The following is a 23831-nucleotide window of genomic DNA, read 5'->3' on the forward strand; positions in this document are numbered from 1 at the left end:
CTACTCCGTGTCGCTTCCTGAAATCCGGATCCTGCAACTTCTGAAGTTGCGAAAATTTAGGATTATCCCTTATTCGAGTCTCCCCCCACCTGATCAATGAACTGTACGATGTGTTTACTCTCTCACCAGACCTGTATTGCTAAATTATGTGCGAACAGCAAGCCCAGAGATGGTCTGTATGAACCTTCTAATATTGCCCATGGCGTATGTCCCTCCAAAAAATATATAAGATGAGATTCTGCATTATTGAGTCTATCTTGAATTAGCCAACATTTTAGGTAACGTAGTTGACCAGCTAGGTAATATAAAAAAAAGGTCAGGCACTGCGTATCCCCCTTGCTGTTTAGGTCTCAGTAGGGAGCTAATATTTAATTTAGGTCTGGATGGGCCCCATATAAACGTTGCCATCAGGCTATGCAGCTTCCCAAAGAAACCCTTAGGGACCTGGATTGATGTATGTTCTAGCATATATAAACATTTTGGGAGAATTATCATTTTGATTAGTCCAATCCTACCTGCTACAGACAGGGGGAGTCGGGACCATATCTCAAGCTTTCTCCTCATCATATGCTCCAGAGGGTATATATTGTCTCTAAGGTCATCAATTGGGTTTTGATTAATTGTGATGCCTAAGTATTTAAATTTAGAAACTACCTGTAGATCGGATAGCGTATCTACGGTTATAGTAATAAGCAGTGGCATGACTACAGATTTACTCCAGTTAATTTTAAGGCTCGACAATTCTCCGAAACTATTAATCAGATCAATTGCTCTAGGAAGGGACCGTTCAATTTCTCCCAGGAAAAGTACAAGATCGTCAGCATACAATCCGACCTTGTCTACCTTAGAATTAATGTTAATTCCCTCAATCAAAAGATCTTGCCTGATTCTAAGTGCAATTGGCTCAATTGCCAGAGCGAAGCGCATTGGGGATAGCGGGCATCCCTGTCTAGTTCCTCTACCCAGATCAAAATACTCAGATAGAATGCCATTCACCAGAATATTAGCTCTCGGCATACGATAAAGTAATTCAATCCATTCACAAAACTTATCAGTAAAACCAAATCTTAGGAGTACTCGCTGCAAAAATCTCCACTCCAATGAATCAAAGGCCTTTGCAGTATCCAGAGAAGCTGTTGCCCAGGGCCTGTGTTAGAACCTGTACTCTTCTAATATTGGAGGAGGTGGATCTTCCCGGCATAAAGCCAGATTGGTCCTCATGTATAATACTCAATATTACTGTTTTGAGTCTATTGGCTATTAGTTTTGTAAGAATTAAGTAAGGATATAGGACGATAAGAACCACACTCCTCAGCAGGCTTATCAGGCTTTGGGATGACCACAATAGTGGCATCATAAAAGGATTGAGGAAGTGAGCGTTTTTCTAGTGCCTCAGAAAAAGTTTTCATCAGAATATAAGTTTCACTTTATTTTATTTATTGGCATTTATTTTTTGTCACTGCACCTATTGTATTTGACATTTTGCATTCTATATATTGACGTTGTTTGCCCATAAATTTGCCCATTGTTGTGATAGCTGCACTGGTGGTTTGCGCATTGCTGGCTTCCGCTGTTGGCGCATGCACAGTCGGGAGTCTCGCTTGTGACATCACAGATAGCGCGATCTCGCTTTCTGATGATGTTGCTGCGAGACTTGCGGCGGGATCGCCATCAATGCGACAGCTGGCTATGCGCCGCAGAGCGCTTGTGATTAGCTTTTAGTTTAATTATGATCACTATATAATGAAGCATTCAGCCCACCCACCTCATCCCTCCCTGAGGAAGCAACGTGTGAAACGCGCGTTGGAGTGCGAGATGGCTGCGTCTGCATACACAGCATGAATCCTGGTGGGTAGCTTTGTTTAACTCTGTATTTTGATGGCTTAGTCATTTTTTGATTATTGAATCGGCACTATGCACTTTGTACTAACTAAATGGTTTGGCCATATAAATATGATTGATAATGTGGATTCCTGGCATTATGATGGAAGCCAATTTATAATTGTTGATATGCACATATGCACTGCACTTTATATGGAATATTAGATGATTATATTTTTCTGCTTTCCAATATTTCTTTATATTTCTCTGGGGATTATAAAACCTTTATACTATTTGTAGTGTATTCCTTCATAGGAATTTTTTATTGTTTTTTTTTATCAAAAATCCCTGTTGGTGTTTCTATAATTAAATAAAATTATATAATTGATAACCAATAACCTCTAGTGTTTTTTGTTATGTAGTCTTTTTAGGTTTTATATTTAAAGTGTCTACGTAAATTAATTTAGGGTAAATATTTAGCGTTCTCCTTTGTTTGGAATAAGTTCCTTAAGGGGTCTAGTTTCGAAAATGGTCACTTGTAGGGGGTTTCCACTGTTTAGGCACATCAGGGGCTCTCCAAACGCAACATGGCGTCCGATCTCAATTACAGCCAATTCTGCGTTGAAAAAGTCAAACAGCACTCCTTCCCTTGCGAGCTCTGCCGTGCGCCCAAAAAGTGGTTTACCCCCACATATGGGGTATCGGCGTATTCAGGAGAAATTGCACAACAAATTATGTAGTTCATTTTCTCTTTTAACAATTGTGAAAATAAAAGAAATTGGTTCTGAAGTAAATTTTTTGCAAAAAAAATGTAAATGTTAATTTTTTCCTTCCACATTGCTTCAGTTCCTCTGGAGCACGTAAAGGGTTAATAAACTTCTTGAATGTGGTTTTCAGCACCTTGAGGGGTCCAGTTTTTAGAATGGTGTCACTTTTGGGTATTTTCTGTCATATAGACCCCTCAAAATGACTTTAAATATGATGTGGTCCCTAAAAAAATGTTTTTGTAAATTTTGTTGTAAATATGAGAAATCACTGGTCAACTTTTAACCCTTATAACTTCCTAACAAAAAAAAGTTTTGTTTCCAAAATTGTGCTGATGTAAAGTAGACATGTGGGAAATTTAAAGTTTGAAAATTGCAAAATTTTCACCGTATTTCCATTTTTTTCATAAACACAAGTCATATAGAAGAAATTTTACCACTAACATGAAGTACAATATGTCATGAAAAAACATTCTCAGAATCAGTGGGATCCATTAAAGCGTTCCAGAGTTATAACCTCATAAAGTGACAGTGGTCAGAATTGTAAAAGTTGGCCTGGTCATTAAGCTGCAAAATGGCTCTGTCACTAAGGGGTTAAATAAAAATGGAAGACTGTTTTGTTTTGCTTCTAATAAAAGACTTTATTTTAGCTGTCTTTATTTACCATATAACTATAGGATTAGTAACGGATAGGTGTCTTATAGACGCTTCTTCATTACTAAGCCGTGGGCTTGATGTCACCTGACAATACAAAGGTGACATCATCCCCACAAATATGAACCCCACGTGCCACTGCTACAGGGCAAGTGGGAAGAGCCGGGCAAAACGCCAGAATTAGTGCATCTAATAGATGTGCCTTATCTGGGCAGCTGCAAGCTGCTATTTTTAGGCGGGGGGGGGAATATCCATGGCCCCTTACCAGCCTGAGAATACCAGCCCCAGCTGTGAGCTTTAGCAAGGCTGGTTGCCAAAAAAGGGGGGGACCCCACACCATTTTTTATTTAAATAATTTAAGAAAACAGCATGGGGATCCCTCTATTCTTGATAACCAGCTTTGCTGAAGCTGACAGCTGAGGGTTGCAGCCCCCAGCTGTGAGTTTTGCCTGGCTCATTATAGAAAATACAAGGTAACCCACACCGTTTTTTTCATTTATTTTATTTATAGCGCAGGCGGCGGCTGATGAATACCCCCATCAGCCACTCCTGCTGTCAGTTATTAGCAGCAGCAGGAGTAGGCTGATGGAAGTAATAGTCCCATCAGCCACCGCCTGATGTCTCTTTTATCACTTAAATGTAACTCATCATTGACTCCTGCTCGCACCGATCACCGGCAGAGAAGGGGAGGATGAGAGCCGCATTCTTCCCCAGCGCCGATGCGTGTCACATGGATGGCATCCATGTGTGTTATGCGTATGCATGTGTGCGGGACGTTTTGTGGCCAGTGCTGACATTAAAAAATGGACATGTCACCGTGTTTTGCCCACGGACACACGGTCTGTGGAAACACACTGACATGTTCACAGACTCATTCGCTTGAATAGGCAAATAGCGCTCCGTTCCTCCCGAGTCTCTCCCCATGGCTAAGTAGCACTGTACAGCTACTTATGGGGTATTGTCATGTTCAGTAGAAACTGTGGGACAAATTTTGGTGACATTTTTACCCACTTCTTGTGTGAAAATGTAAAATATTTTGGCTAAAACAAAATTTTGGTGGTAAAAATGTAGTTATTTTGTCTTCACTGTCCAATGGTATAAAATTCTGTGACACACCCATGGTGTCAATAAGATCATTACACACCTAGATGGATTCATTGAGAGGTGTAGTTTGTAAAATGGGGTCACTTATGGGGGGGGGTGTTCTGCTGTTCTGGCACCTCTTGGGCTTTCCTAGTGGGTCATGGCACCTGCAAACCATAACAGTAAAATTAGGCCCTCCTTCCATTCTGAGCTCTGCCATGCACCCAGTGGTTTACCCCCCCATATGGGGTATCAGCGTGCTCAGTACCAATTGCGCAACAAATTTTGGGGTCCAATTTGTCCTGTTACCCTTGGTAAAATAAAAAAGTTTGGATCTGAAGTAAATTTTTTGTGAAAAAAAACGGTAATTAGACCTACTGGTGTTTCCAGGAATCCATCCTGACAGCACGCTGGAGGATGTCCTTCTTATCCACAGTGGGACAGGAAACCACGAGAGCCTTATAAGGACCCTCCCCCTACTACCCTTCAGTGATTTCTCAAAGTAACACATCTGGATGAATGCAAAAAGAGATTTTTATTTAAGCCAACATTCATCATACACATGTTACATCACAGTAGTATGGAAAATATCATAGGGAGGGAACTAACAGTGCTGTCAGGATGGATTCCTGGAAACACAATTACCGGTAGGTCTAATTACCGTTTTCCAGGTCACTACCTGACAGCACACTGGAGTAGTACCAAAGGAGAGTGGTCCTAGGGTGGGACTACTGCATGGAGCACTTTCCTGCCAAATGCCAATTGTGTGGATACCACGTCTAATTTATAATGCTTAGAGAAGGTACTGAGACTGGCACAAGATGCGGCCCTGCAGATCTTTTCTGCTGAAGCTCCCCCTTCTCTGCCCATGATGCGGCCATGGCTCTACTTGAGTGGGCTCTAAGGATCCCTGGGGGACGCTGTCCCTGTGCCCTATAGACTAGGCTAATTGTGGATCTAATCCACCTTGCGATTGTGGATTTTGATGCTTTCTTCCCCTTATTCGGACCTCTGTATTGGACAAAGAGATTATTATCCTGTCTCCAAGGCCTGGTTGCATCCAGGTACCTAAGTACTGTCTCCCTGACATCCAAGTTATGGTAGGTACTTTCCTTCTTATTCTTAGGAAACTGGCAGAATGAAGGGAGCACCACCTCTTGATTCATATTTGAATCTGAGATAACTTTGGGGAGAAAAGCCGAGTCAAGCCTTAAGACTAACCGATCGTCAAACACCTGTAGGTAAGGATCTTGGATAGATAGGGCCTGAAGCTCTCCTAGCCTTTTCGCTGACATGATCGCTACCAGGAATGTCGTTTTGAGTAAGAGATTACCAATCTCTATCTCTGCCCCTAGCTGGTATGGGTGTCTGCATAGTGCATTCAAGACTAAATTAAGGTCCCAAGGAGGGACAGTTTTCCTTATTAAGGGTTTCAGCCTCTGAACAGCCCTGGAGAATCAGGCTATCCAAAGGTGTGACGATAGGGTAGAATCATAGAACACGCTTAGGGCTGCGATCTGTACCCTTAGAGTACTGGGTCTAAGGCCCTTCCTGAACCCTGCCTGTAAAAAGTCAAGGATCTTTAGGATGTCAAGGTGGTCAGTATCAACTGCCGCCTCTCCACAGAAGCTGCAGAATTGTTTCCAGATTTTGCTATAAATTGCAGCGGTCACTGGCTTACTACTTGCTTGGAGGGTAGAGATAACGTCGTCTGACAGACCCCTATATCTCAGGACCTGCCGCTCAGGATCCAGGCTGATATCTGGAGTGATTCTGGTCTCTGGTGCAAGACCGGACCCTGGTGGAGGAGGTCTTCTCTTCTTGGTAGGAGAATGGGATCCTATTCTGATATTTTCTTCAGCAAGGAGAACCAACTCTTCTTTGGCCAGAAGGGCACCACTAGTATGACTGTCTTCGCAAATTTTCCTGAGAGTTCTCAGGATGACAGCGAGAGGCGGGAAGGCATATAACAGGCCTCTGCTCCATGATTGTGACAGGGTGTCGATTCCTGCTGGACCTCCCAGAGGGTTCAGAGAGTAGTAGGTATTGACCTTTGCGTTTTGCTTGACTGCGATATGTCTATCTTCGGTCTTACCCACCGGTTGCATAGGCCGTTGAACACCTCGTCGTTCAGCTCCCATTCTGTTGCGGCTACTCTTCTCTTGCTGAGGAAGTCCACGACCTGGTTTTTGGTACCCTCCAGATGTACTGCGGAGATCGAGAGAATCTCCCTCTCTGCCCCCCTTAAAGATTTGTTCTGCTAGGCGTTGTAGCGCTGGGTGTCTTGGACCGCCCTGGTGATGGAGGAAGGCTATTGTCGTGGTATTGTCTGACAGTACCTTGACGTGTTTGTTTCTCACCAGGTACCGGGCGGACGATAGTACCTTCCAGACCGCATGAAGTTCCCTGACGTTGGAGGATTCCTGGCTGTCCTCCAGACTCCATCGTCCCTGTTAGTATCTTCCTTGGGCGTGTCCACCCCAACCTTGTTGACTTGCGTCCGTGGTGACTATGACCTCTGGAGACTGGACCCATGAGATGCCGGCCTGTAGATTTCTCGGAATGGTCCACCACACCAGAGACTTTCTGACTCGGGGACACAATTGCATCTTCTTGTCTAGCGAGCTCTGCCTCCTGTCCCAGGAAGCTAGGACTGCTTGTTGTATATCCCGAGAGTGAAATTGACTCCACTTAACGCAGGGAATGCAGGAGGTCATTAGGCCCAGAATCTTCATCGCATCCCTGATAGAGACCCGGTTCCTTGTGAACTGACGAATCCTCTCCTTCATGCTGGCTTGCTTTTCCCTCGATAGGTAAGACATTCTTCTCTTTGAGTCTAGCATGACTCACAAAAATTTTATTTTTGGTTTGGGTATTAGATCTGATTTTGCCCAGTTTATGATCCAACCCAACTTCTGCAGTGTGGAGATCAAAGACTGACAGTCGATTCTGAGCTGAGCTACCGAATCTGCTACGATGAAGAAATCGTCTAGGTAAGGGACCACCGTGATGTTCCGATTTCTTAGGTAGGCCACTACCTCTACCATCAGTTTTGTAAAGACTCTTGGGGCTGATCCTAGGCCAAAGGGGAGGCAGTGAAACTGATAATAGTAGATCCTGCCATCCATTTCGACTGCAAATCTGAGATATTTTTGATGGTTTGGGTAGATGGGAACGTGGTAATATACACTCTTTAAACCTAGAGTGCACATTACCGCCCCCTTTCCTAAGAGGGGAATCGTGGATCTTATCGATTCCATCTTGAACCTTTTGTATCTTAGCCATCTGTTTAGAGGTTTGAGATTTATTATGGTTCTGGATTCCCCAGATGTTTTTTTTTATCGAGAAGAGGCTTGAGTAGTGTCCTCTTCCTTCTTCTCGAGCGGGTACTGGAATGATTGCAGCCGTGTCCAGAAGGTCCTGAATATCCAACCACATAGGGGAGGCTGAACAGAGGTGGGAGCTGGTTACTAGAAATCTGTTCGGAGGGAGTCGAACTCTATCCTGTACCCCTGAGAGATGACCTGTAGCACCCAGGGGCTGCTGGAAATTTCTCGCCATCCCTCCAGGAACCTGAGCAATCGTCCCCCTACTCTGGTGGCATCATTTCCTTCGGGAATCTACCCCTGCTCTCTCCTCCTTTGGGATAGCTCCATCTTCCCAATTTCCCTTTCCCTCTGTAGTCCATCTTCTGATTAAAACGGGGTCTACGAAAGGGCTGATATTTTTTGCGTTTCTCTTTGGGGAACCCTTTCTTCTCATCTGAGGCTTTTTCTAAAATATCAGAGGACGGGGCCGAAAACCTCCCCCCCCCCACCCGAGAAGGGAACTGAGCAGAGCTTATTCTTTGATTGCATATCCCCTGGCCATCTTTTTAGCCAGATGGCTCTTCTGGCTGCGTTGGACAGGGACTCACTCCTGGCCGCGAATCTGACAGACTCTGCCAACACATCAGCTAAAAAGCCAGTTGCTAATTTCAGTAAGGGAAGGGATTTCAGGATAGTTTCTCTCGGAGTTCTATCTGTGAGGTGCTCCTCCAAGCCATCTACCCATAGATGCATGGAGCACACTACTGATGTTGCAGCTATATTGGCATGTATGACTGCTGCTGAACTCTCCCAGGCCCTCTTTAAGAGCCCATCCGCCTTCTGGTCCATGGGCTCTTTTAGGTTAGAGGAGTCCTTAAAGGGGATAGCCGTCTTTTTAGATACCTTCACTACTGGGATGCCTATTTTGGGGATTTCCTCCCTGATCTTGACCTCAGTCTTTTCTCTGCTTCTTCCCATTCCTCCAAGATCATTGCTCGTATATGAGTGTTTACTGGGAAGACCACTGAGGACTGCAAACGCAGCCCCCCAAACATCTCGTCCTGTACTAAGAGAGTTGTTGGGGGCTCCTCAATTTGCATAGCCTGCCTTACTGCTCCCAATAGTTCATCCGTACCCCTGGACGAAAAGAGATATTTTTTCCCTTTCTCTGGAGGCTCTCTTATCTCTTCCTCTTCCAGCTCTGATTCGGACAGGATCTCCTCAGATGAGGTATCCGATTCCCTTGGCCTTTTCCTGGATACCTGGGGGTTCGTCTGCTGGGGTTTGGGGGAAGACAAGGCCTGACACCGAAGCCTGCATCTCTTCTCTTATAATCGATCTCATGTTAGACATGAGTGTAGCCTGCTCCTCCCCCACTATACGTCTGGTGTCCTTTAGTTTTTTTTAGAACAAATCGGGTACTTCTTATCCTTCATGATAAATATGTATACACACTGGCGCTTACCTCCTCGAGAAAGGAAATAAAATGAATCTCAGCTGCTGAAAACAACAGGCTCTGTGCCAGCTCCTGTAAAAATGCTAAGTTAAGTAAATAGTGGATCACGGCGCAAAAATGCTGAGATAGATTGAATATTGCATACTCACACAATGAACGAGTTGGTATGGATTGTACTCAGAGATAAATGCAAATTTTTATCCGTTTGGAGAGCAAAGCTGATGAAATACTGATGAAAAAATTATTAAATAGATTATTAAATAGAAAAAAATAACTGAAAAATATCAATGCACTGATGAGGGAATCCGAGTACTCTCTGATTCATGCAGAGGTCCATGAAAAAGGAGAGGTCTCCCTGAATAAAGTGCTGAGTGCTAATTGTAACAGAGCAGCTAGAACCAGGGCGTTGGCTGGCAATGAGCTTTTTCAGTAAAGAAGCTGTGTGCTTCAGCGAATAATAGAAAAAGTATGAGTAAATATGAGTAAGGCCGGGGTCACACTAGAGAGGAATACGGACGAGTGAGAGGCGTTAAAAGCACGCATTACACACGGACCAATGACTCTCTATGGGTTTGCTCCCAACAGCCGTATCTTTCTTGTCCGTATTCTACGGTCCGTGCCAATCGCAGCATGCTGCGATTGTCAGCGTACTACAATGCGCAGGTGCGCAAAAAATACGGATTACACACGGACCACACGTGTGACTTGCGAGAAATACGCAGGTCTTTTGGCTGGAGACAGGAAATGGTCCAATCCATCATCAGGAAGCCTAGACATGCAAATGAACACAAAAACCGCTCCAGTCGTCCAGGAAATACACCTCCACGGAGTACAGAAGCGTCATGGCGCCATATTTCCTGAATGTGGAGATGCTCATTGTACTGGTTCAGGAGCGGCCAGAACTCTGGGACCAAAGTGATGCCCATTATGCAAACCGGGCAAGAAAGGAGGCGTCATGGAGGCGCATATGTCGCCAGATGTTCCATGATTTTGGCGATGGGCCACGTGAGGAGCAGCAGAAACTGAGTAAGTACAAGGCCAAAAACTAATTAAAATTACCTCACATCAAAAAATGCATACAGAATCAGCCCCCCCCCCCTTCATGTGCTTCTACTTTTTTCCTCATGAGGCGGGTAGATTTTGATGTGACACATGGTTTGACACTGCCATAATTTGGCCCAGGCCACAAGCTCCTCATCCTCTTGGCCAACCAAGTTATTAAGTGTAGTTACTTGATACATGAACTATTGTGACCCTGTGTATCTGGCCTGGATGGCCCAATTAGATATGCCACCTTGGGTAGAAAGCACACCTCAGAAGGCCACATGCCTAGACTACTGGTAGCAAATGTGACCAATCAAATATGTAAAATTGAGAATATTTCCTGTCACATTGCAGTGGAAGATGTGCTGAAACGCTGGCGCAGCATCCTCGATCAGTACAGGCGGGAACGTCAGCAGCGGTCCAGGAGTGGGGATGCGGGCTACGTCAAACGAAAATACATTTATTATCACCGCCTCTCCTTCCTCGCCCCTATTCTGGATCTGAGACCGTAAGTAGATATCTCACACCACATTACACCGATACTTTACAGGGCCAAAAATATTAATGTATTTTTGGCTCTGTTCTATTTCATAACAGAACTCACTCCAACCTTACGGATAGAGGAACGGGCTCAGATACAGAGCCCATAATTGACCCTGTAGGGGATGAGGTGACTGGCCCATCTTCTCCCCCTAAAAGAAGCATGGGTGAAGAATCCTCTCAGGAGAACCCATTGCCTGTGCCCCAAACCCCACCACCAGGACCGTCTGCTGCTGCACCATCACCCATACTGGAGGAGCAGGGCAACATGAGCAGCAGCCCAACTGCCCAGATCCAGGGCTCCCCACAGCCTGCTGGAACATCCCGGCGAGGACGAAGAAGGCGCCAGATCCCTGCCCAAGATACCAGGACCAATGTGGACACAGGGGTCCTAAATTATCTGGCTAGAGTGAATACAGATGATGGGGAGGAGGCATACTCACGTAGCCTGGCCCTTTATCTCCGTGCCCTTTCCCGTGAGGTGAGGCTCCGTATTCGAGGATGTTTTCAGATCCTGCTTGATGCAAGCACACCCCCCAATACCCCATATGAACTGTTTGAATATCTGGAGAGGTGGCAGCTTTGCCCCTGAAATCTAATGCGCATGAGACCACCCACACAGATGCTTGCTCAAGCAGGGTCTGAAGATCCTCAAATACGTGGGCCTACACCTCACCCCCTTCCTCCCCCTACCCAACCTTCACAACAGCAACAACATATGTCTGCCTCTAGCCAACCCCGCCAATATGGCCACTTTTTCCCACCCAGTGTTGGAGGCTGGTCCCAACCTGGTTGGGGACGACATGGCTATATTGGTGGGTATGAGACACGAGCCTACCCGAGCCAACAAGATGCCCCTCTTCATTATTCCTATGGCCAGTACCCACAACAATCCCAGGAGGAAGGATACTACCCACATCATGGGCAACAGTATGCCACCACACAGGGCAATGTTGGGCAAAGTAGCCAGCAGCAACCACAGGCTGCTCTCCTGCCTTCTCCTTCCCCAACTTATCACAATTTATAAGGGCTTAAAAACATGCAAATTCTTTACGCATACCGTACATCATTGTCCATAAGCGGTCTGATGCCAGGAGATGTCCAGTGTGTTTCAACTGGTGCTCTAAATCCCAATGCAAAGGAAAAAAGAGGTGTTCTCCATCATCAAAATTATATAAAAAAGATAAAACTCACATATATTAGGAAGGTTTTCAAATCATATTAATAAGCCACCATGACAGGCAAGGCTACCTTACACGTTTCTGACACATATTGCATGTCTGTAAAAAAGACAATATTTCACCGTGCTATACTGGGAAAGTCAAAGGATCAAAATAGACTACTCACTTGATAATGCATAGAAAAGGCGTGCTGTCCTTATTCAATTAGTCACTTTTTTGGCAGCTAAATATATTCCCAAATCAAGGCGAACAGCCTCAATAACCACGCTCTCTCTATGTATTATCAAGTGAGTAGTCTATTTTGATCCTTTGACTTTCCCAGTATAGCGCGGTGAAATATAGTCTTTTTTACAGACATGTAATATGTGTCAGAAACGCGTAAGTAGCCTTGCCTGTCATGGTGACTTATTAATATGATTAGAAAACCTTCCTAATAAATGTGAGTTTTATCTTTTTTATATAATTTTGATGATGGAGAACACCTCTTTTTTTCCTTTGGCTTCTAAATGTCTAATGTAGCAATTTTGTTATTGCATTCTGTTATTTTTTGATATGTGTGAAAATTGTATTTTTCTAAAATGTTCACATCTGCAAAAAGGCCAATTTGGCCCATTGCCCCAGTTTATCATAGGGCAATAATATGTTTGCCTTTAAAAAAAAACAAAACAAAAAAAAGGCAAAAGTAAAAATTTGTCTAACACACTTTACATCTGTCAGCATACGTGTCAGCATACTAACATACGCTTACCAATGCAATTAAACAGTCATAGAATCAGAAGGGGTAGAAATATATCTATTTAGACACACATAAAACCAAAAATTATAACATAGTTACAGCATGCTCTTGCCAAGAAGTTTCCCCCTCAGGTGACAAAGTAATTAGTGAAAGTATCACGCACTTTGATCCCAGAGAGCGGTCTACGTTGAGGGTTGATAGGTGGTCTCACCCTACGCACATTGTCCGGCCTACGCACAACACCAGCAGAGGAGGAACAATCATGTATCCTGGTGAAGTTATGAAGAACCACACAGGCTTTAACTACTTCATTAACATTTTGTTCACTCAGCTGAATGGCAGACTGGAGTACCCACCATTTGGCACAAAGAATGCCAAAGGAACACTCCACCAGTCGCCGAGCACGTGATAGGCGCAAGTTAAAAATTCTGCGCCTGTGGTCAAGGTTGCGCCGGGGATATGGCCTCATGACATTGCGTGTTAACTGAAACGCCTCATCTGCCACAAGGACATAAGGGGCTGATTCTTGAGTGGAGCCTGGTAGTTGGTGTGGTGGTGGTAGATCCAACTGGTTGGTGCGTAGCCGTCGAGCCATTATGAAAGTATTGAAGACTCTAGAGTCTCCCGTCCTTCCATAGGCCCCAATGTCAACATTTATAAGCTTGTATTGAGGGTCGGCCAGAGCCAACAATACAACAGAAAAGTATTGTTTATAATTGAAGAATTGAGAGCCAGAGTTCGGCGGCTTACGCACCCGGATATGTTTGCCATCAAGGGCCCCAATACAATTAGGAATCTGGCATTCCTCCTCAAAGTCCCTTGATATTCTCAACCAGTCTTCTATCCTGGGCTCGGGCATAACGACTTGATGTAGTCTTGTCCAGATTTCAATACATGTTGACCTGACTATGCCAGAAATGGTAGATCTTTCAATGAGAAACTCATGGTGGAGGGCGGCATAAGACAGGCCAGTGGACAGGAAGCTGAAGAACAACAGAAAAGGAAGATTTTAGAATGCACAAAATAGAAAAAAAACAGGTACATACATACCAAACTTGTTAGGAATTCAGATCGACTAACACACACATATTTGGTTGCACAATTACTAAGTGATATTCAGTACATATTACACATAACATTCTGGTCTGTAAGTTGAAACATATGTGGAGTAAGATAAGGGCATTAAACTTAGTCCAAATACATACTTTGGCCAAAACATTATGAACATAGAGAATGTGGTTGTGTAGTACATACCGTATTGTGAGTAGAAGTCGCTCCTCTGCAGATATAGCTTTGTGCATCCTTGTGTCCTGAAAGGTTATCCCAGGGCGCACTGTCTCCAAGAGTTGATCAAATGTTTCAAGGCTCATGCGACAGTATTGGTAGAATTTTACAGGATGCTCCCGCATAGAAGAATAGAGGCGGTGAAAATGACCTCTTGTGAGTCATTGCCTCAAAAGTGGATGTACCCACATGCGTCTCCTCCTCCGCGGATCCACTATCACTGGGTATGGTTGGCCAAAGCGGCGTGACAAAAGCCAGTTGAAGAGAACCTGCTCAGTTGTGTTGATACTCAGACTGTCTGCCATGTTGCACATACAACAGCAACACACCCAGTGAAGGCAAGGTCACAAATGGCCAGAATGGAGGCAGCCACCTGTTCCTGAGGCAATAAATAGGGTGCAGGCTAATGATTTAAATAGTTAGTAGGCCTCAAAACCGTTAAATGTCCATTTTGCAAGCCTGCGAGAAAATCTCGCCATACAGATTGCATACGGATGCCATACGGATTACATACGTATGCAGACATGCGCAAAATACGCGACCACACCTTGCTTACGGATGACATACGGAGCACTATTTAGGGGTCATTCATCCGTATTACGCCTGTAAACTACGGACCGTATTTTGCGTCAGTTAGTGTGACCGCGGCCTAAGTGTCATATCTGTGAGTCAGCATCTAGATCACTAACAAGAGCTAATATACTCACCAACCAGTACCTGTTTTTTTTTCTATTATTCGCTGAAGCACACAGCTTCTTTACTGAAAAAGCTCATTGCCAGCCAACGCCCTGGTTCTAGCTGCTCTGTTAATTAGCACTCAGCACTTTATTCAGAGAGACCTCTCCTTTTTCATGGACCTCTGCATGAATCAGTGAGTACTCGGATTCCCTCATCAGTGCATTGCTATTTTTCAGTTATTTTTTCTATTTAATAATCTATTTAATAATTTTTTCATCAGTATTTCATCAGCTTTGCTCTCCAAACGGATGAAAATTTGCATTTATCTCTGAGTACACTCCATAACAACTCGTTCATTGTGTGAGTATACAATATTCAATCTATCTCAGCATTTGCACGGTGATCCACTATTTACTTTACTTCTTATCCTTCCCTCTCCTGGACTTTTTTCTGCTGAGGTGGAGGTTCCCCCCTGGAATATATAAAATGTGTCCTGTGGGATCTGCCTCCTTGGGGCCCTGAATTGACCTTATATGAGGTGACTTACGTGACCTTGGCTCTCTGGCCCCGTCTCAGTTTTAGCCTGATCCTCCATACTCGGGTAGGGAGGACTGCCCTGGGGCTGCTGTACCGCCTGCTGACCGCGTACCTGATTGCTGGCATGCCGCTCTGCCCGACCTGCTCCGGAAGTACTCCCTCTGGAGAAGACACCACCCTGCCTCCTACTGGCGTTATCCGGGAGTGACGAGGCCCGCTGTGCACTGGCCGCGACCCAGAAATGACGCGGCCGCCCAAAGCCTGTGATGCTGCGACCCGGAAGTGATGCGGCCGCCTTACGCTGGCGGCTTCCCACCCCTGGCTTTGACCAGGAATGATGTGCCGCGTCCGGCGTGCGGGGATGCCCTGCGGCAGTGATCTGTTCCCGGGACCCGCTTACTGGAACTGGAGACTCCATAGAGGCGGCCTGGGCTCAGGGACATCAGAGGCGACGCCTGGAGTCGAGAGACCCCGTCAGGAGGAAGCGACCCCCATCTCCCAGGAGCAGCGCTGCACTTGGTCTGCTGAGGGACCCTCTGGCGGGTGTCAGCTGCAGAAGTCTTGATGTGGGAAGGGAATGGCTGGGCCCCCCCAATCCTCACCATCTGCTCGGAATGGTCGGATCTTCTCTCGCCATTCCTATCCGCAGTGGGACAGGTAAAACACTGAAGGGTGGTAGGGGGGAGGGTCCTTTTAAGCTCTCATGGTTTTCTGTCCCACTGTGGATAAGAAGGATGTCCTCCAGCGTACTGTCAGGTGGTGAGCTGGAAAGTAAATTTATTTTTTTTTAATATTCCTGTGAAGCACCTGAAGGGTTAGTAAACATCTTGAATGTGGTTCTGAGCACCTTCAGAGGTGCAGGTTTTAGAATGGTGTCACTTTTGGGTATTTTCTATCATATAGAAAGTGACTGCAAATGTGATGTGGTCCCTATAAGCAAAAAAAATTGTAATTGAAAAATGAGAAATCGCTGTTTAACTTTTAACTCTTATAACTGCCTAACAAAAAAAAAATTGGGTTCCAAAATTGTGCTAGTGTAAAGTAAACACGTGGGAAATGTTACTTAAGTATTTTGTGTGCCGTACCTCTGTTATTTAAGGGCATTAAAATTCAAAGTTGGAAAATTGCTAAATTTTTGCCAAACTTCGTTTTATGTTTTGATAAATAAACTCAAGTTATATCAAAGAAATTTTACCACCATCATGAAGTAGAATACGTCATGAAAAAACAAACTCAAAATTATCGGGATCCATTGAAGCGTTCCAGAGTTATCACCTCATAAGGGGACAGTGGTCAGAATTATAAAAATTGGCCCGGTCATTAACATGCAAACCACCCTAGCTGTATTTTCAATGCGGCTGCACAGCTGTAGAACACTATTAACCAGTAGATTAAACCTCTATCTGCCGGATAATAGCGTTTACACATTATGAATGTTATTTCTATACTTGTGCCTTATTTAAAGGGGTTGTCCAGGCTTGGGACTCAAATCTACAGTTACTCTATGTAACGCTGTATGTATTGTCAGGATTCCCTGCGAGGAGGCAGTTGTGTGACCGCAACACATTTTGGCTAGATGTGTCTGGCCTCGCTCAATACACTTGCATTAATCGAGGCTGTGTCCATCTAGTTGAAATGTGGCCGAGAGTATACAAATCACATAAAGTACTGTACCTGCAGTCACACAACTGTCTGCTCACTCCTGGAGAATTGCACACACAGCACTGTGTGAGGATCCACATGTAGAATTCTGTGTCACACAGAGTGACTACAGACTTTAATCCCATCTCTGGACAACCCCTTTAACTTGTAATAAAATATATAGGGCATCATGCACATGTGGATCCGTGCACTCTACATGGCACATGTGTATGAAGCCCAATATGTTGCTCTATTCTTACCTGGGACATGCCTTTACTAAAACTACAGATGTGTAGTGAGGGTGTACGGAGGCTAGTACGCTCACTGTGACAAGTCAGGACTGAGAGAAAGAGTCAAGGGCAGTGTGCTGTGGTCATCTGACCTGTGTCTCTACGTATCTCTACGCAGGTCAGATGCACACAGCAATGTTCAGGACCTTAAAAATCTCCGCCTCCCCCCTCTGAATCGTTATGCTGGCCGCCCCATCCTCCTCAGAATCCTTACTGCACGCTGTATTGCTACCTGGCCCGCAGGCACCGGAGAGCTGTGACTGCTGGAGCATTCGTTCTAGCCTGTTTGCTTGTGCCTGTTCGCAGGCCGGATTTGGCCCGTTGGCCGCAGTTTGCCCAGCCCTATCCGACGACGATTCATTAATGTTGCGCTAACTTTCACGATCGCCAGATGAGATAGATATAGACCTACAGAAGTTTCAGACTAGGACTCACGGCTTCAGGTTATGATGTCCAAAATATAATGCAAACTTATCATAATAAAAAATAAATAAAGTAAAAAAAAAAACTCAACTTTTCACAATTCTAGTTTTTACAATTACACAACAACTGCTGTGAGATCTGGTAATTCTAAGGGTGTGTGCACACGCTGCGGATTCTGCTGCGGATCCGCAGCGGATTTGGCCCTGCGGATCCGCAGCAGTTTCTGCTGCGTTGTACAGTACCATTATAATCAATGCAAAACAAAAACCGCTGTGCACATGCTGCGGATTTTTCCGCGCGGATTTGCTGGGGGTTCAAATCCGCAGCATGTCAATTCTTTGTGCGGAATCCACAGCAGTTTTACACCTTCTCCATTGTAGAGGTGTGAAACCGCAGGGCTAAATCCGCAGCGGACTTTGCCAAATCCACGTGGAAAAATCCGCAGACCATTCCGCAGCGTGTGCACTAGGGTGACGGGATCTCATATGGGGGGGAAAAAAATGTCAGAATCTTGTTCGTCTGGACCCCACAAAACGATTCCCCTTTCCAGATATTGAGATAGCCAAAATTTGAGCTCGATCAAACGACGTTAACCCCTGCCGCTCGTCGCTCAAAGTTTGAAAATATCCAAATTGAGGTATTTTGCGATTTAGGTATTTTGCATAGTCTGTTAGACTATAAAGAATGTGACAACAACATTGCAGAAATAGCCCTGACCAAATTTTCGAACCATTTGTGGTATTTGAATGCAGAGTTGGTGGGATTATCGTTTTTTGATCCCACCATTACAGACAATGAAAAGTTGTTAATGGCTAATAAATTGCTCAGTAGCACAGATGAACCATCAGAGCACGCTAACCTACATGAGTTGATAATAATAATAATAATAATAAATTTTATTTTTTATAGCGCCGACATATTCCGCAGCACTTTACATTTCAGAGGGGATTTGTACAGACAATAGACATTACAGCATAACAATAATCACACACAGTAGATTATAACAAATACCAAGAGGAGTGAGGGCCCTGCTCGCAAGCTTACAGTCTATGAGGAAAGAGGTAGACACGAAAGGTGGGTGGTAACAGTTGCCCTGATTGTATGGACCAGCCATAATGTTAAGTGTGTAACAGTACAGACACAGAGGGCTAATGGATGCATAAAGCATGTGGGAACATGATGCTGGGAACCTGGTTATGGTAAAACTTTTGGCTCTGCCACACAGGGATAGGTTAGGTTAATGTGTTGAGGCGATAGGCCAGTCTGAATAAATGCGTTTTCAGGACACGCTTAAAATTGTGGGGATTGGGGACTAATCGTATTGACCTGGGAAGTGCATTCCAAAGAATTGGCGCGGCACGTGTAAAGTCTTGGAGACGGGAGTGGGAGGTTCTGACTATTGAGGATACTAACCTCAGGTCATCAGCAGAACGGAGGGCGCGGGTAGGGTGGTATACTGAAACAAGGGAGGAGATGTAGGGTGGTGCTGAGCCATGGAGGGCTTTGTGGGTGAGGGTAATAAGTTTATACTGAATTCTGGAGTGGATGGGTAGCCAGTGTAATGACTGGCACAAGGTAGAGGCATCGGTGTAACGATTGGTGAGGAATATGATCCTGGCTGCAGCATTCAAGACACATTGGAGAGGGGAGAGTTTTGTAAGAGGGAGACCGATTAGAAGAGAGTTACAATAGTCGAGACGAGAATGAATAAGAGAAACAGTAAGAGTTTTTGCAGAGTCAAAAGTAAGAAAAGGTCGAATTCTAGAAATGTTTTTGAGGTGCAGATGACAAGAGCGAGCCAGTGATCGAATGTGGGGGGCAAAGGAAAGCTCGGAATCAAGTATGACCCCAAGACAGCGGGCATGTTGCTGGGGAGTAATAGTGGAACCACACACGGAAATGGCAATGTCGGGTGTAGGTACATTAGTAGCGGGAGGAAACACAAGGAGTTCAGTCTTTGACAGGTTCAGTTTCAGATATAATTGATAATTATAATTGAGTTGATAATTTTACATAGTTATCTAATCTATTCTAGAGCTTTTGTTAAAGTAGTTTTTGAAACGTCAGAATATAATGCTCAGCATTTGCTTACAACTTGCAGGACATATTGCTTTTGTTCTTCATCTTTTGTCAGAAGGTCGTTAAAGTCGGTTACTTCCTACCTCTTTTAATTTTTCTTTCCTAACTTTTGGATTTACAACCCTAGCGTGCTCTGATGGTTCATCTGTGCTACTAAGCAATTTATTAGCCATTAACAACTTTTCATTGTCTGTAATGGTGGGATCAAAAAACGATAATCCCACCAACTCTGCATTCAAATACCACAAATGGTTCGAAAATTTGGTCAGGGCTATTTCTGCAATGTTGTTGTCACATTCTTTATAGTCTAACAGACTATGCAAAATACCTAAATCTTAAAATACCTCAATTTGGATTTTTTAAAACTTTGAGCGACGAGCGGCACGGGTTAACGTCGTTTGATCGAGCTCAAATTTTGGCTATCTCAATATCTGGAAAGGGTAATCGTTTTGTGGGGTCAAGACGGACAAAATTCCGACATTGATTTTTTGCGGTCACCCTAGTGTGCACTTACCGTAAAGCCCAGTTTCCTTTCACATTTATTTCATGTACACAGACACTTCTCGCCCGCTTTATACTCTCCGGATCCAATATGACGATCTCTTGTATATATTAGGAGGACAAACTGGTCAAAGAGACATCCCAATAATTCACAATAAGACGCATCCCAATAATAAAACACACATTGTTTAAATACAAGCAAGATTTATTCCAAAAAAAAGTCAGACGAGAGAAAGGTTATGAAATGACGATAGTGATAGGTAAACTAAATTACGTCTATAGTTTAACACCTTGAAATGTGATGGAGTGGAAGCAAGGGGTTTAATGGAAGATTCTGAAATCAATAATTTGCCTGTAACACTAGATATCAGTTCTCACATAAGCCTGCATAGCCATACAATGATATATTCATAGACTTGCATTTGTTCTCCACGCTTCAGTGCTACTGAATAGGCTTCCCCATCTCCAGTTTTGTATAGAGAATAATGACTAAATCAGGAAATGCCTTGATATGGCAAAACTGCTCAGAATCTATAAAGGCAGCAATGATCGGCACCATCCCAGCCCAATTACAGTACATGGCCCGTCTGCAGGTAACGCTCCACAAATGGCCCGCGGGAGGCATAGTGCACAATGCAATACTATACATGACACATATATAAAGGGTTAATGAGACTTATTAATATTAGAGGGACGTTTTACTTGCTTTCTTTTTCCAAGTAAATCATACAATATTTGTTACATTTGCCAACAACTCTGTGATTCACAATTTGCTACATGAAGAAAAAAAAAAATATAAAAAAAAACAACGACAACACAGTGAAGTATAAAAACGGACATACGGCTTTTAAAGACATTTAAAAAAAAATACAACCAAAAAAAAAACAAACTGTACATTAGGCCATTAAATATCCACACAAACATACATGAAATAAATATAAAGTAGAAATGACGCGGTTACCCAGTGAGATACAGTAACACCCTATAAGTGATGCACTACAGACTGGGACTAGGAAACATTGTGGATGTAGGCAAGATGGCTAACATGGCAGGAGGTCTTTTCAGATCTTCCAATTGTTAGGGTCACACTGGCCTAGGACACCACAAGACCTGAATGGGCTATGTAGCTTCAGCGTTAAGGGGTTCAGAATAACCAACTTTAAAATTATCCATCAACAATAGTGTTTCCACAGAAAGTACAATACGTGCCTAAATTGCATAGGAACCGTTGGTTTATGGTGTGGAGAGTGGATGCATGCTGGATTAAGTAAGAGCAAACCTTTATTATATATTGGACTGGCAGCCCCACAGCTTTTATTATCTTGTTGGTAGATGTAATCTCCAGTGAAAGAGTACATGTTTGTAAGGGTTTATGGTTAATCATATATTTGGTTGATATTTAATCTAGAGCCCCCTACATATTCCAGTGGTGTATATAGAAACAAGCCAGAATAGGTGATAATTTACGGATCAGCAAGGGTCTAACGGCTCGATCCTGCACTGATTGGCAGAATGGGGAATTTTTTGCCACGACGGATCAGTTTTATTCCCGTCACAAAATGGAGAGGCAAGTTGGACTGCCAGGAAAAGCTGCAAACAATGCTTGGCAGCCCCATAGTGAAGGTTTGGAACGACTGTCGAGCATGTGTACTGATGCTAGATTCTAACAGGCATAAAAGTTCCATGTCATGAGCCACCACTGATCAACAAGTTGTCACCGATCCTATGGCGTGTGATATCCTGTGTATAATTGAGGACAACCCCTTTAAGTGTAGTCTTTTTTTAATATTTCTTTTCTGGAGAGGATCAGAGCCGGAGACTTTATGCTTCCCTGACAGTAGACACAAAAAACAATGTGTAAAGGAATATAGATCCAGACTAGGTAATTCTCTAGATGCAGTGGAACTACAAGCTCCAGCATGCTCAGTGCTACAGCTTGCCTAATCCGGATATAAATAAGATACAATTGTACGGACAGAGCTTTCTGGTCATACGCCAAGCCATGCAAGTAAGATTACACAGATAACGCATGGGTAAAAATATCAGATTCTTCTTAAGCCATCTGAAATACTACCTGCCTGGTAGGACACTGGAGAGATGTTACATTATATCCATTATCCAGGATCAATATTAATGAGGAACCTATGATAACGAGGCATGTCACAATATAATATGACAAAGGTTTCACAGGGATTATCATACAAAGCCTACACAAGGTAGCCATTACAATCTGCCTCCCTGTGGTTTACATCGCTCCAGGATTAACAATTCCATCTCCGACCATTGTTCACACAGCAATCTTCATACTCCAGTGCAGAAAACAGCTACTGCAGTAATGAGTCAATCACGGCTTCTGGTTTTGCTGACCGCTTCCTGCAGAGAAGGGGATATATTGTGGTTAATACTGACACAATCTGATATGAGCAATATAATTACATTGATGTATCTCGAGATATGTTGCACATATTTACATCAATATACTGTATAAGCAATCAGTACAAATAATATCTCCTACAGGATCACACTAGTTGTGAAGAATATTGGAGATAAAATTTCATGTTGTATCTTATCTGGCATGGAATTATGAGACCTCCATCAGTCTGCAGCTAGCTCAGCAGGGGGGGGGGTCAAGCCTCAAAGGCTATGAGTGACAGATCTCACACCTTGACTCAGCTCAGAGCAGAACAAGAGGCTCTCTTGCCAAGTGGCTTATATATGTGTAACCATTGTGTATATAGTGTATTGTCTAGTGTGCCCTCAATGTGATTAAATATATAATTTAACCTTGGGCTGCTCTTTTATCTCTATCCATGAATTCACATGTCCGTTTCTCGGTTTGACTTCCCATGCTACCGGGGCTGGTTTATGGCCCGATATAATCCCGTTAACAGACCAGGCTTATATCTAAAGAAAAACAGGTGGTAGTGCTACCGGGCTGGCGGCGTTCTGTTTCACTGGTTCTAGTGAAAGGGGCCTCTCAGAACTGTCAAGAGTTGTGAGCGAGCAAGTTGCCACGACAGTGACTGCTTGGGCCACATCCCCTCACTCCCCATGCCTCCCTGGACCCGTGTGGAATCAATTTTTTTACAACAGTATTGGGAGCTGTCCAGGAGAGTTTTGGGAGAGAGTATAGTAGAAGAACAATCAGGATAGAGTATAAAAAGGCATGTGAGGTTTATCTTGTAATATAGCAAACAGTGATACATGATGCGAAAAGTCTAAAAAGAATTCTGGCCACTACTTACTACTGACACAGTCCTCCAGTAATATGTGACAGATAAGCCGGCAATGACTTACAGAAGAGCAAAAAAACTTGAGAGACAACCTAGTACGTAGTTACTATCAAGGAACCACACCTAATAATGTGTTTGACACATAATCCACTAGGAGCCTTGGTAGACCGCAATGTATCCTATCAGTTTCCAATGTTTTGTGTTTATTAAAGTTATATAGTGATATGTCCTTTACTGTCTACTTTTGTATGGCATCACATAGTCTACTATGCTATTCCAAACCACCAAAATAAAAATAACGCCTAGATATACTAATCTAACAGAAGCTAAAATAACATGCTTTTGACCTATAGAGTCCTATGGATATGTTTGGGTCATAATATGAATGATTGTGGTAACAGATACTATTCCGTTAATTAACTAACAAGCAGAAGTCGTGTTCTTCTGTAGCAACATCATCAAACTGATAGCAAAATTCCTCAGTGCAGGGTGTGCACAAGGAGCACGAGTGCAATCTTTCTGTGGTTAATTATCAAGAGTGGTAAGTTGAAAGCCATTTTACGATTAAATAGCATGCT

The 23831-nt window shown here is 43.7% G+C and overlaps 1 protein-coding gene across 2 annotated transcripts in view; it reads right to left on the reverse strand.

Moving 5' to 3' along the window:
• Window positions 1-20204: 20204 nt before the first annotated feature.
• Window positions 20205-23831, reverse strand: part of KIF3A (kinesin family member 3A) — a 100921-nt gene continuing 97294 nt past the window's right edge. For both annotated transcript variants that reach the window (XM_073555778.1, XM_073555248.1), the window contains one exon: window positions 20205-22393. In XM_073555778.1, coding sequence (XP_073411879.1) covers window positions 22345-22393 — 49 coding nt within the window. In that variant the 3' untranslated portion in view covers window positions 20205-22344. The remainder of the gene's footprint in view (window positions 22394-23831) is intronic.

Source organism: Dendrobates tinctorius, unplaced genomic scaffold, assembly GCF_039654945.1.
Source record: "Dendrobates tinctorius isolate UK_male_01 unplaced genomic scaffold, ASM3965494v1 ptg000001l, whole genome shotgun sequence".
Taxonomy (NCBI): Eukaryota; Metazoa; Chordata; class Amphibia; order Anura; family Dendrobatidae; genus Dendrobates; species Dendrobates tinctorius.